Source organism: Typopeltis vanoorti, chromosome 19 (assembly GCF_054136105.1).
Source record: "Typopeltis vanoorti isolate ZY-2024b chromosome 19, IOZ_Tvanoo_1.0, whole genome shotgun sequence".
NCBI classification, from domain to species: domain Eukaryota; kingdom Metazoa; phylum Arthropoda; class Arachnida; order Uropygi; family Thelyphonidae; genus Typopeltis; species Typopeltis vanoorti.
This window is the reverse complement of record NC_143567.1, coordinates 76,433,862-76,448,794: the sequence shown is the minus strand read 5'-3', so window position 1 is coordinate 76,448,794 and position 14,933 is coordinate 76,433,862. Positions and strand designations below refer to the sequence as shown.

Genomic DNA, 14,933 nt, shown 5'->3' with positions numbered 1-14,933 from the left:
GAAGAGTCTTAAGGTGATGATTCATTTTTATGTTATAATCTGTTTGTTATTACAGACCAAACATTAACAGAAAAATGAATTGAGGAGTGAATTTCCTTTGTCTGCTTTGGTTATAATTGCTTTTTCTTTGTTGTTGTTACTGAATCACTGTTTAAGTCTTATATGTGGAAGTTAGTTTATGTGTAGTTGTTAACTATACACAAAAGGAGTATGAATTAAGTTTTTCTCTCTAACAGCAGTGAAATCAGTGAGTGGAACAGCTTGCCTTTTGAAGTAGTGAGTGCACGTAGCATGAATGAGTTTAAGAGAAGGTATGAAACCTGGCATGAGTGATGTATGGCACCCCTGATGTGCCCTTGACTCCCTGGAGGTCTCAGATAATAATATGTCACTTTTGAAGTTGAGTTATTTTCTTCAATCACCAATTAGCTTTTTTAAGTATGTTTCACAAATATGCATAATACCTATTACAGCTGATTCTCACTATAGTTAAACACTGTTAGAACCTAATGATAATCCCCAACAAAACCACACAGGTACAATGCCAATCTGACAACATGGCACACAAGGTTCATTAAAGGGACATAAAAGCATAGGCACTGAGAAAAATGTTTTAAAAAATTTACTAAAATAAATATAAAATAAAAACTAAATTAAAACATTTGCATAAAAATTGCACATGGAGTACCTATACAATCAACAGATTATTCACATAAATTGAATATAAAAAGTATATAAAACGAGAAAAAAAATGAATAACCAATCAACCAAACTATAAATACTTGGTGTACGCTTTTTTTTTGCAAAACAAACAATATTGCATCTATACATCACCATCTCCATAAATAAAGGTGCCAGTATGCAATGGCACAGTGTACTAGCACCTTTATACATTATTATATGATATTATATTTATATAATATCAGACTCTAGGAGATATCTGTGCTCACTAACATAACTTTTCACTAGACTCTGAGGGTAACTTTGATTATGTCATAAGATGACATATATTTAAGAACTAGAGAGAATAACCTCATCATCATATGTGAAATATGTATGACCTGTATTAACCCATCATACAGCCTTGATGTGCTTACTCATCCATAAATTCATGGACATGAAGTGTCCATTGAAATTAAAATATCATTTAGTTACTTGAAATAACATGGATACAAAGCACATTTCATCCATATGGTCAGGGTAATTAATATTATAAAGATTAGTTACATTATATATTACATCAGAAAGATCATAAAAATTAAATCAAATTAAAAATTTATCAGCAAGCTTCTTTTACCATTTCTTATCATTTCACAGGTTAACTTATCTTCATAAGTTAACCTGTGAAAAATAAAGGCAATAGGCAACATATGAAATCAATAAATTTAAATACAGAATGCATATGAAAACGTGACATACTGATAAATGTTTCTTTATTTCTCTCTACCCTTTCTTCCTTAGACTACAGACTTCATTGAAATAAAGATTTTTAGCTTGGAAAAAAAAAAAAAAAAAAAGTGCTAATTTTGTGAGACATATAAAAATATAAAAATATTTTGGGAAAATTTTGAGAAAAGAGCAAAGCTAATAATAATGGCAAATATCTGTGGGATTTCTGCTCAGGACATGAACTGGTTATTACTAACACCATGTTCCAACATAAAAATGTGCACAAATTCACGTGGAGAGAAGAGGCTAGGAATAAGAAAAGTCTCATTGACTATGTTATTGTTGATAGTGATGTTTTCTCCCTGGTGCAGGACACCAGAGTGTACAGAGGATTTGAAATTGGAAGTGATCACTATTTAGTCTTGAGCAGGATAAAACTGAATTTCATATTGAAAAGAATAACATGTAAGAAAGTTTTAAAGCGAATAAAAGTTGAGCAGCTCTCAGATGTGAACTGTAGACTAAAATACAGAAAGATTATTGAAAAGAAAATGAAAGAGTTTGAGAACAGGAATCAAACCTTGGAGATTCAGTGGCAAACTCTGAAGGAAACATTGATTGATTCTTCCAGAGAGGCATGTGGTGAGGTTGTGTGCAAGGATAAAAAAATCAGAACTACCTGGTGGACACAGAAAGTTAAAGAGGCAGTGAAGGAAAAGAAGAAAGCATATCAAAAGTTCCTGTCAAATAAGTCAGCTTGTGCTCTTAGAGAATATAGAGATAAATGCAAGAATGCTAAACAGTGTGTAAAACTAGCTAAACAAAAGTCATGGGAGGACTTTGGCAAGAATATAGAAAATAAATATCAAGAAGGTGGCAAAATATTCTGGAGGTTGTTGAAGAAGCTTAGGAATGGAGGAAAGAGTACTGTTAAAAGGAGTTAGAGATGATAATGGTGATATGAAAACAGGAGAAAAAGATATCCTTGAAGTATGGAGTAATTACTTTGAAAAACTGCTAAATGAAACAAGCAGTGATGACAGCACAGTGATAGAAAACACTGACCAGGCATGCAGTCAGGAATACATATCCATACTTGAAGTAGAAAAAGCCATCAAAGGCTTGAAATGTGGAAAGGCAGCAGGAGTAGATGATATTCGACCAGAAATGCTGAAGTATGGTGGTATAAAAGTCTTACAGTGGCTGCACTGCATAGTTCAGAAAGCCTGGACTGAGGGACTAATTCCCGATGATTGGAGTAGAGCTCTCATAGTACCCATATATAAAAAGGGAAATAAAACTGAATGTGAGAATTACAGAGGTATTTCCCTACTGAGTGTTCCTGGCAAGATCTATGCAAGTATACTTGAGAAACGGTTAAGAATTGTGGAAGAAAAGCTTGGTGAAGAACAAGCTGGATTCAGGCCAAATAGAGGCTGTCAGGATCAGATCTTCACTTTACGACAAATAGTTGAGAAAGCATGGGAATATAACAAAGATCTGTATTTAAGTTTTGTCGATTTGGAAAAGGCATATGACAAGGTGCCAAGAGAGAAGCTATTCAATACGCTGCAGTTATATGGTGTCAATGGGGCATTATATCAAGCAATACTTAGTCTTTATTTGAATTGTAAGTCAGCAGTTAGAATTGAAGGAAATACAGGAAGATGATTTAATGTTAAATCTGGTGTGAGACAAGGATGTACATTATCCCCTCTGTTATTCATTATCTATATGGATCACATTATGAAGGAAAGTGGTATTAAACCTGATATCAAAATTGGAGATGTTAATGTCAGCTCTTTGCTTTATGTGGATGATGTTATACTTCTAAATAAATCCGCTACAAGTCTGCAAGATTCTCTGACTAAACTGAATAGCTGCTGTAATAGATATGGTATGAAGGTCAGCAATAAAAAGACAAAGACAATGAAAATAGGCAGAATCATTGACAATGTCAACTGTGTTGTGAATGGAGAACCTGTGGAACAAGTAAAACATTTTAGTTACTTAGGCACAATTTTTACTGAAGATGGTAAATTAAATATAGAAATAGATAACAGAATCAGCAAAGCTGGTATGGTGGGAAGTCAATTGAATAAATTCATATGGAATAAGAGAGAAATTAGTCGGAACACTAAATTAGCTGTATACAAGACAGTGTTCAAACCAGTTTTAACTTATGGATCTGAGAGCTGGGTCAGAAGTAAAACACTTTGCCAAAGACTAGAGACCGCAGATATGAGAGTCCTGAGCAGATGGTATGAATGGCAATATCATATTAAAAATGAGGATATTAGGAAAGAACTTGACATTGTCAGCATCCAGGAATGCATTAGCAGGGCTAATCTCAGGTGGTATGGTCACTTAAATAGAATGGGAGAGGAAAGATTAGCACAACGTGTTCTCTGCCAGGTTGGCAGGAAAACGACCCAGAGGAAGACCAAGATATAGGTGGATTGATATGGTACAAAGTGCCTTACAAGATAGAAATATAAGATCTGATAATGTTGGAGTCTTGACAAGTAGCAGACTGATTTGGAGGAAAATTGTAGATAGGAAGTTAGTAATGATGTAAATTTTTCATGTAGTACTGTCATATCCTGTACACCTCTTGAGGGTGCATGGCAGGAATTTGATGATGATGATGAGGTTTACTTGCATTAGTGTTAAAAGTGCAACAAGTATTAATGCTAGTGGAAAAGTGGGCAGTTTGGACACTATGTAGGTTATTCAAAGCCTCTTGTTTTTCTAGGTATAGTAGGAGGTGTAGCTTAATCATTGGTCATCTATGCATGAGTTCAGGGAAAAGAGGTCACTTTGTCTTTAGATGATGTTATGGTGCAATCTTCGGCAGAAGGGGGGGGGGGTTGATGAAAGTTGCTCCAATAGCCTTTAGAAGAGACCAAAAGCAAGAATGCCATGTGCATTGACCATAGCTGCAAAGCCAATGTTATGAGCAGGTGTCAAGAGAAAAGTAATTATTATTATTTTTTTTTTTTTAAAAAGAACTGGAAGCTGCATAAGGAGCAGATGGAATGAAAGATAAATTTGAGTTTAGCAGAATGTGTCAATAGGTTTTCTGCATTGGGCACATTTTTGAAATCAGACTTAGATTTATTAATGGTGGTTTTGGATGCAATAAGCTTAAGTATGGGCCAAGATTCAAACTAGCATTTTTTTAATTCAAGCCACTCACAATGATATGCTGATTTTTTTTTTTTTTTTTTTTTTTTTTTTTTTTTTTTCAAACAGGCTTGTGATGCTGCAGGTGATGAGGATGCAAATGACTGGGGGAAAGCATTCCACAGAAGAGGAAACTTGCACAAAGTTTGAGTTACCTAAAGAAGGATTACCTCAGTGGAGAATATCTTCAGAATAACCAGTTAGCTTGTTATTCCTTACGACTGCTGGGAGTATGCCGATATATTACATCATTACTTAAAGCAGATAATTCAGCACCTCATTCAGCTTAATCAGTGGAAATGGAAATATATTAAGTCCAACTATGGTTAAGGAAGTCACACCGAAAATGACTTCAGTGTATTTAAAAAAATAATTTAAAAAAACTGAGGAAGAATATAGGTTAGAGCAACAGTTTTCTGGTGTTGAAATGTGTGACTACCATCAAGTAATGACAAATAATTAGTCAATGAAGAAAGGTTTGAAAACAAGTAAAGCAATTTTAAAAGTATTTTAAATTCATTGAGTTCAATAAATAAAAGAATAAAACTGAGTACTCAAACAATATTTCAAATGTAAAGCAAAACTCAGTGACAGTTGCACGGCTTCCATATACTAATAAAGTTCTCCATAAAGGAGTTCAGGGATGGTCACTGGATAATCTTGAAAATAATGAAAGTCATCAGATGTTAAAGTTCATGGAGGGACAACATCCATTTTCCTATATCAAATGCATTTCATGATCCATAACAAGCATGGGATTAAAACTAACATCAACTTACAAAACTTAAAAATATCACCTGACTGGTTGGCTGAGTGCTTATTGTACTTGCTCTCCAACCAACTGCATGTTCAAATCCTGCAGTGGGCATGGATGTTTGTGATTGGCTTTAGATGGGAGATGAATTTCATCACCTGGTGTGAGACCACTTCCCTGCTTACTGGAAACCTGAATTGGACTGAAAAAGTTCCATGTTTCTAGAGCATAAGAAATTTAGTTTAATCCTTTATCCAAGTGTAAGCAAACAAAGTTTGCACCTGAAGTATCTTCAGGACTGAGGCAACTCGTGGTAAAGGTGGACCAAGCTCTCATCACACCTTGTCTTAGTATCTCCCATAATGCAAAGCACATCTCCTTGCAGACATGTATAATGCTATGCATTAAGGGAAGGGCCATTACCCAGACTGGTTTCGACCTTTATTGAGGTCTTGTCAGTGGGAGCAAGACCCAGAGGCGGTGATATTAAGGTGGAAGCAATGGAGAAGTCATATTTACCTATTGCGAGTTGCCAAAAAGTAAAAAAAAAAGGACTCTAGAGCAGAGTTTCCAGATGATGAAAAAAAAAATATATATATATGTAAAAAATAGAAAAAAAAAAAACTTAGCCCACCCATGGTGCCAAATATACTATAGGTTTGCAAACCTTTTGTAGACAGAAGCAACATAAAAATAAATAAATAAATAAATACAATTTTTTGGGAGAGGGGATTATTTTATGTGCTTATGGTATTCACCATCATCGACTTTGATATGTATCCTCAGTGGATGTACAGTCCACTGTGATAGCACAACATGATTAACTTCACATTGTCATTATTAATCTCTTAATAACATAAAAGCAGGTATTTCCAACCATGCACTTGAAACATGCCACCAGACTGACTAGAAAGGAACCCAGTCCTTATATTGGACCAAAACCTTATACGAACGTAAGTTCAGGGAGGCCTGTGAAATGACAAGCAACTAACCAACTCTCAACAAAAATGATAACCTAAAAGTCCCAAGGACTTGGATGGCTCACTTATGACACACATAACATTCTGGACAAAGAAGAATTACTCACCAATAGAAAAGAAATTTAACTGGAAAACAGCGTAGCAAACTCTCAGGCAGGTATCAAAAATTAAAAGTACTAGGACTTTAAGAATAAATAATCAACTGATGTACTTTTTACTAAGATCATTATGTTTTATTATATTTGTTTATTATTATCTTCTTTTTTTTCCTCACCAGAGGACAGGCTATGGTCAACTGTTAACCAAGCAGTTATTCTCAGCCCACTGCTGTTTGTACCAATGTAGCTTGTGATCAGCTGTGTGTGTATTCCTGAAGATGACCTTCATATAAAAGTCAAAACATCATGTAGTTCCATAATTATTCATAATCATATATGAGACCTTTACTCCAATCATCTGGAATTCAACCTTCTGACCAGGCCCCCAAATTATGCAGTGTAAAACTGTAAAACTCTTATACCTCCATATTTGAGCATTTCTGGTCAAATATTCAGCTACTCTAGCTGAATATTTGTCAAGAAATTCAGCTAGAATAGCTGAATTTCTGGTCAAAAATTCAGCTAGCTTTCCAAACTGAAGTTTTGATGGCTTTTTCTACCTCAATTATTCATATAATTCCTGTTTGCATTTCTCTTGAAAATTTTTTACTACTGTTCTGTCAGTGCTTGTTTCATTTAACAGCTTTCAAGGTAATTATTCCAAACATAAAGATAAGGTAATTATCCTTATCTTTAGTTTTCATATTTGATTCATTTTATAGTATTCTTTCTTCCCTTTCTAAGTTTTTTCAATAACCTCCAGAGCATTTTTCTCCATTCCTGATATTCATCTTCTATATTCTTACCAAAGCCTTCCCGTGAGTTTCATTTAGCGATTTCTGTGACCCATTTCTGGTAGGGATACCATTTTCTGGTATTCTTTAATGGATTTCAAATGAAAAATTTTGAGTGTCCACTTATGCATTAAAAATATTTTATATAAAATTACCTGGATAGCTTACTGCTAATTAAAATGAAAGATTAAAAAAATAATAATTTAAACACAGTTGACTCTCATTATAGCAAACATCACTATAACAAACTGCTGAAAAAGCCAATTAAAACATAGCCTAATAGGTAATGTTATGAAAAGAAACTTGCTATAACAAAATTATCTACTATAACAAATTCTTGCAGTCTCTACAAGTGTACTAATGAAAGTCAACTATATCATATAAATATATTTAAAAACACTTACCAGTGTGTGTTCGAGTGTGTGTCTTAAGATGATGACTGGCTGCAAATGATTTACCACAACCATCTTCTTCACATCTAAAATGAAACTAACGTTAAACACTAATAAAAAAAAATAGTTTAATTTCTAATTATTAAATTTAAATTAATCAAGACAATTATAATAAAATGCAGAAACTTGAAAGAACCATGTGCTGTGGACAGTCAAAATAACTAGTTTTACATAAATAAAACTGTTTAATAGCTCTCATATTTCATCTCTGTTTCACAGAGACCTCTTTGAGTGAAGCATAATATTACATTTTGCAAAGGTATGATGATATGCAATTAGACAATAACTGCGTCATGTACAGGCAATGCTCACTATAACAAAATGTCCTGTAGATATAACGCTCAGAGAAACAAAATTCACTATAATACATTATTTCTGTGGTTCCTGTATGTCTGCTATAGTGAGAGTCATCTGTGCTATAAGTCCAATGTATATCAAACAAATAATGCATTAACACTACTCTACAGCTTGAAGGAAGTTCAAATGTTTTTATCTTTTAGAGCTGTTGGTACTTTTTCCAAGGTTCCTCAAACATAAGGGATGGCATCGGAATTTTTGTGATCTGGATTTTGGGAGAGTTAAAAATTGGGAGAAGAGTAGGTTTGCTGATTCTGTTGAGAGGTAAGCCCCCCCCCCCCCCCATCTGAAAGAGCATCATGGACAAAGCTTCGATGGTGAGGCTAGTTATGGTCTAACAAGTGGTTTCTAGCTTCATTTGCTGATGTTTCAATATTAACAAGCTCTTGTAATGATAATAAGCTATATTTTATTTAATTATTAGTCTGTGTTGCCTTAGTCACCAAGGCAACTTTATAACCATAAGAGTAAGAAATGCACAGCATGCAGGAACAGAGACACAGAAAGAGTGTAAACAATCGATTGAGCACTAGGTGGGGTGATTAAATATTGCTTATTGCATTTGTTGCTTGAGAGAACTAGGTCCTACCATTCTTGGGGGTTATCGTTACTATACTATCATTTTTCTCATTCTCTTTGTCATTACAATCACAAATGCAACATCGATGCATTTCCAAGCTTATACAACCACCATGACATACCTAGTTTCCTTAAATATTTATATTCATTCTTCCACTGAATAACTTCTCTAAGTATGCATTAAAATGTAATCCATCAAGCAAGTATAAATACTTAAAGATGGATTACATTTGAATGCTGAAGGATGCAGTCATTTGGAGAGAGTGTTGCTTTCTGGGCAAATGAGTATCAGGGCAGAGAAACTGAACTACAAGAGTGGAATGTAGCAGGGATACTCATGCAAGGATTGTGGCTTGAGAAATAAGAGGATGTACATTATATTGCAGACCCAGGTGGAGTATGAGGGAGTAATAATTAGGGATGAGTTGAATATTTGGTTTTATTTTAGCATTCGGCAGATTCAGCATAATTTTCAAATATTCGGACTTTGGCCGAATCAGTAGCAAGATTTGGTATTCAGCTAAAAAAAGCAGAAAAATTCCTGTTACCAGAGTCATAATAAATGCACCCAGTCAGGAAAAGCCTCCCCTTATTTTGTGTAATCACACATAAAGGCTTGTCATTTGTAATAGGTACTGTCTTTGGTGTTTTTATTTTATGCAGTCTTAAAGGTTGTTTATATTATGAAGTAATAAAAATTTGTCTTCAAATATTATCAGAAAAATAGTGAAGTTTTGGCCATGAATAACAAAAAAAGTAATACTTGGAAGTTTTATGATTTATATACAGATTCAAATTGAAAATTAGTAAAATATAAACTATGGTGGAAATGATTGCATTGGATAACAGACCATACTGAACTGTTCAAAAAGGATTTCCAGGACTAATTAATAAGCTTATTCCACAATATAATTTCTCAGAGAAAATTATTTCTTTTAAAGTTTCTATTTTTAATTTGACTATGAAATAAGGATGCATTTTTATTATCCCCTATTCAAAAGCTTTTTTTTCATGTATAGTTTTTAAATAAATATTCTCTATAAAATAAAATCACAGTTTTATTATATTGATATAAAGGATATTATGAATCCATCTAAATTTTATAGCCAAATGTAGAAAGAAAGAAAGTTAAAGTTTTGAAAATTTTCCAGACAGCTTATAAGAACATAACCTTTGGAAATGGAATTCTCTTGGCTTGCAATTTGAATGACAAAATCTCTATCCAGAAAGTTAATTCATCTGCCTTTTATTAGGTCTCACTTTTCCTGATAGCTGTCGGTTGTCTTTAGAGACTATTAAGAACTACAAGCCAAAAGAGATATCTGTTCTTGTCTGAGAACTTAAATGTTATCAAAAGTAAAGAGAAGTAAGGTATAAAAAGATTTTTTCACTTGCATTTTTAAAACTGACAAGGTTGTGTTCTTCCTTACTGGAGGGGAAGGAGCTGCATGGTGATCTGCATTTATGACACTGGTTACAGAATATCATGTTACGATTTTTTGAGTTCCACGTGATCCGGTAACCAAGGAAGAGTTATGGGATGTGCATTGCAAAATCAGTAATCAGCAAAATTATGGAAAGGATTTTAATGACATGGAGGATGAAAATAAGGAGAGGAAAAAAAAAAAAAAATACAAGCTTGAAACTTTTGTACTGATGTGAAGTCTGAAAAAAGAAAAATATCAAACATGGTCTCTTTACAGACACATGCAGGAGTAGTTGAATAGGAAGCAGATCATCTAATCAGAGAGGGAAAAAGGAAAATTGAGACAAGAATTTGCTAAGAAGGCCTCTATGACAGACCTGAATATTACCTTGGATGTGAAGAGCGCTATTACTTGTTCAGTCCAGACTGTTTCTATAGCACATCTGGTTACATAGCCTTTTTAAGGTGGGTAAGGTAGCCAAAAGGTAACAGAGTACCCAGTTAACATAGGAACACAAACACAACAACCATATCCTTATATTGTTATGAAGCAATATCTACAAAGCAGTATAAAAAATTATACACGATTGTGCAGATATTTCAGTATTAATCATGAAAAAAATATGCACATATACAGGACAAAATCCTTGGCTAATACAAACCATAATTTTAGATTATGCATTGTATTAGCCAAGAAATTTACAAAGAAATAATGTAGGATAAAAAGCCAAACAGCTTTTATCCTACATTATAATAAGGGATTTTTATCCCTTTAATTTAAAGAAATAATGTCTTAAGTAAAAACATTATCTTTACTCAAAACAATGCATTAAAGCTGGATACAAAACAGAAAGTCCAAACTGTGATTTGTTTTGGTTTTTCTGAGATGTTCATGAAATGTTAGAATGCATTACCAAACTGCAATTGAAAAACTACAAAATAATTTCATGAAAGACCCCCTAAAAAAATTACAAAAAGACTCCCTCCCTACGTAAAGCACATCCTCATTGTGTAGGTTCCCAACTGTAATAGAAAATGGAATGTTTTCTGCAAGCCAATAGAATGAACCTATATGACCTTGTATGGTTGGCATCAGATTTTAAGCTATTAAGTGGTTTTCATTATTCTTACCAAATAGCTTAAGGAAATTACAACGTACAATAGAATATACATTAAAATAAATTTTAATACACTTCCAATATTTCGGCAACGTCACATTGCCATTTTCACAGGAACTTAAAAAGATCATATTAATCAAAAGGGAAATAAAACTCAAAGAAACTAGATTCATGGCTACAATACTAATTATCAACCAAATTATGAAGTAAATCATATTTCACAAACTTAAAAATTTATTTTAAAATAAACTCTTTCTGAAACGGCATTATGTGGTGCATAGGAAACTGGGTGGGGAAGGGGGGGGATCTTTTGTTTCTTGAAGTGATTTAACTGCAAAAAGTTGTGTCGTATCATTATTTTTTACTTTTTTGTAAATGCCATATCTGACTGTGAAAAGGTTTCAGCAAAAACTCCAAAAAAAGATTTTGACGATATTGTAAAGTAAGAAAGATTAAATTTATTCAGTTGTTGTTATTGCAAACATATGCAGACACTTCCTTTCTTGTTGCTGGTCCAGAGGTATTCATGAATATTAGTAGGTCAGTCAGATTATAATAAATCACTATTTTAATGAAGTCTGGAGGAAGCCAGATGAATAACAAACTGAAAGATGTCCACCAGAAGGTAAAGCACACTAGGCTAACAATGAAGAAACAACATCACTTCCAACATACATCCTTGTTTTTCACATCTTCTCTGGTCCTTTCCCAGAATTCCCTATCAACCTAAGGGTAGAAACATAACTGGGAGGAGACTTCCACATAGCCTTTTTAAAAAATGTGAAGACCCAATTGGAGCTTATGAACAAATGTCCAATCATCATCTTCTTATGGTACACTCCATTATCAACCTGTATACTAAACAAATGAAGATGGCCTGGTAATCTGGAATTTAGCCAAGACCAAATTGTATTCTACATTGGTTTAAACCAAAACAAAATGATGGTACAACATGAAGTTTCATATTGGCTGGAGCATCAGATTAAACAAAGATTAAAATAAATAAGATTACACATATATTAAACAAAGCCCCTGCAGTTTTCATTAGGAAACCAAGGAAAACAGTGAAAAGTCAGCTACAGAAAAACTCAACATCAGAGCAGAATTCAAGATAGACACTTAAAATAAGAAATATAAAGGGGGAAAAGTTTAATGACAGAAGAGAAGTATCACATTGATATAACTGGTATTAATACCTTTCAATAATAACTGGTATTATTGAAAAAAAATTGGAGAGAAAAAAACAAGTGATGGTCTTCTAAATAACAATTATAAGATGCCATATAAAGGCAATAATGGTCAGGGAAAAGAAGGAATATCTAGTGATGGAAAGGAATATCAAGTAGAGTGATCTGAGCAAATCATAAAATGGGGAATAGGACAATGTGCCTATGGTCCCACAAGAAGTGGGAAGAGTTTTTCCAAATCATTAGAGAAGGGAGCTAACAAAGAAAAGGGAAAAGATGATCCTTGTTGATGAATCTAAACAGGAGAGAGTAGGAAATTAGTACCCGACTTAAAGAAATTTGTTGGGGAAATCTGGAGAAAGGAGCAAAGCTAATAACAATCATACCTGCTGGATTTCTGTTCAAGACATCGACTAGTCATTACTAACACCATGCTCCAACATAAAGACGATCACAAATTCACCTAGAGAGAAGACAAAAGAAATAGTTTCATTGACTATGTTATTGTTGATAGCAATATTTTCATGCTGATTCAGGACTCAAGAGTATAATGGAGATGTGAAACAGAAAGTGATCATCATTTAATTTTGAGCAGGATGAAAGTGCATAGTGTATAAAAGCTTTAAGAAGAATCAGAGTTATATAGATTTAGGAGGTGAGCTGTAGACTCAAATATACAAATATTATTAAAGAAACAATGAAAGTTTTCCAACAAGAACCAAACTAAGGAACTCAGTGGCAGACTGAAGAAAAAAAATGATTTGGTGAGAGCATTATGCAAAGTTTTCTGCAAGGACAGAAAAAATCAGAACCTTCATGGAGGGCTCAGGAAGTTAAAAAGGCAATCATGGTAAAGAAGAAAGCATATTGAAAGTTCCTAGCAAGTCAGCATATACTCTGAGAAAATATAGAGAATAATGTAAGAAAGTGAAGCAATGCATAAAAATAGCTAAAGAAGTCATAGAAAGACTAGTAAGAATAGTAATGGCAAAGGGAAAAGATGATCCAGGAAAGTGGCAAAATGTTCTGGCATCTCAAATTGAGGAAAAAACATTTTAAAAGGAATCAGAGATGATAAAGGTGACATGAAACTACAGATATTTTAGATTTATAGATTTATTTAAAAGAAACAAGAAGAGTGAGAAAACAGTTGCAGAAAATATTCAAAAGGAATAGTTGAAGTAGAAAAATCCATCAAAAGCATGTAATGTGGTAAAGCAGCTGGAGTGGATGACATTTGACCAGAAATGTACAGTAGGTATATGAAGGTAGATTTACAGTGGAAGCTGAACTGCACCATTCAGAGGGTTGAATTCCAGAAGACTGGATGGAACTCTAATAGTACCCATCTGTAAATTACATATGAAATATGAAAATTACAGAAGACTATCTTATTTTGATTGAGTGAATGTTCCAGTTAAGATTTATGCAAACATACTTGAGAAGAGGCTAAAAAAATTGTGGAAAGGAAACTTGGAGAAGAATGAACTGTTTTCAGGCCAAATAAAGGTTATCCAGATCAGAGTTTTACTTTAAGATAAATATTTGAGAAATAATGGGAATATAACAAGGATCTGTGGTAAGTTTTATACATAGATTGAAAAGGCATATGACAAGTTGCCAACAGAAAAGCTGTTTAAAATGCTACAATTATATGGGGGTCAATGGGACACAATATCGAGCCATATACAGTCTATATTTGAGTTGTAAATTAGTTGTTAGAATTCAAGGATGATCTGAAGTAAAATTAAGCATGAGACAAGGTTGCACACTATCTCCACTCTTAATTGCCATTTATATGAATCCCATTAAAGGAAAGTAGCAGTAGAGACTGATATAAAAATTGAAGATGCTAATCTCAGTTCCTTACTTTATGTAGATAATGTTATACTCCTAACTAAAATCACTACAAGTCTTCAGGATATGAAAATAAATAAAAAAACAGAGAACAGGCATGAACACTGAAAACATCAGCTGCATCCTGAATGGGGAAACCTACAGAACAAGTAAAACATTTCAACTTAGGCACAGTTTATAGTCCAGGTGGCAAATTCAATATGAAAACACACACACACATCGGGATTGTTTGCTTGTTTTTGGGTTTAATGGCACAAGGACAGCTATGGTCATACTGCACAAAAAACGCACGTAATAAATAAGGAGCTTATATAGGTCTAAAAACTATACATAAAAGTCGAAATAATAAAAATCATAAATGAAATATTTCTCAGAAGTATTATACTATTTAATAAACAAGACAACATAAAATCAGCGTTGAAAACCAAATATAAAAAAAGCATATAAAACAGATGTAAAAAGTATAAAAATTCACACAACACACCGGGTGATTATAAAATAACGCCAACTGTTCAGAGCCCGCTAATGAGTAATGTTTTGGAAACACACCAATATTCGGTAGACATACACAGTGGAACATGGGGATTCGATTTAACAAAAAAAAAAGTACCAAAAGTCGCCAACAGGGGAAATTTTGGCACTGCCAAATTAATTTTAGTAGGCGTGACTAATGAATTACTAAATGGCAAATGAGACAGCACACATCAATTTCATGATGTTAATTACAAATGAGGTTCAATATGACCACCTTTCTGA

General features: G+C 33.5%; 1 protein-coding gene across 1 annotated transcript in view; it reads right to left on the bottom strand.

Annotated features, from left to right (window-relative positions):
- LOC150096259 (uncharacterized) overlaps positions 1-14,933 on the bottom strand; it is a 185,836-nt gene that overhangs the window by 51,721 nt on the left and 119,182 nt on the right. The window contains exon 5 of the mRNA XM_090409014.1: positions 7,606-7,679. Within this exon, the coding sequence (XP_090265140.1) occupies positions 7,606-7,679 (74 nt within the window). The remainder of the gene's footprint in view (positions 1-7,605; positions 7,680-14,933) is intronic.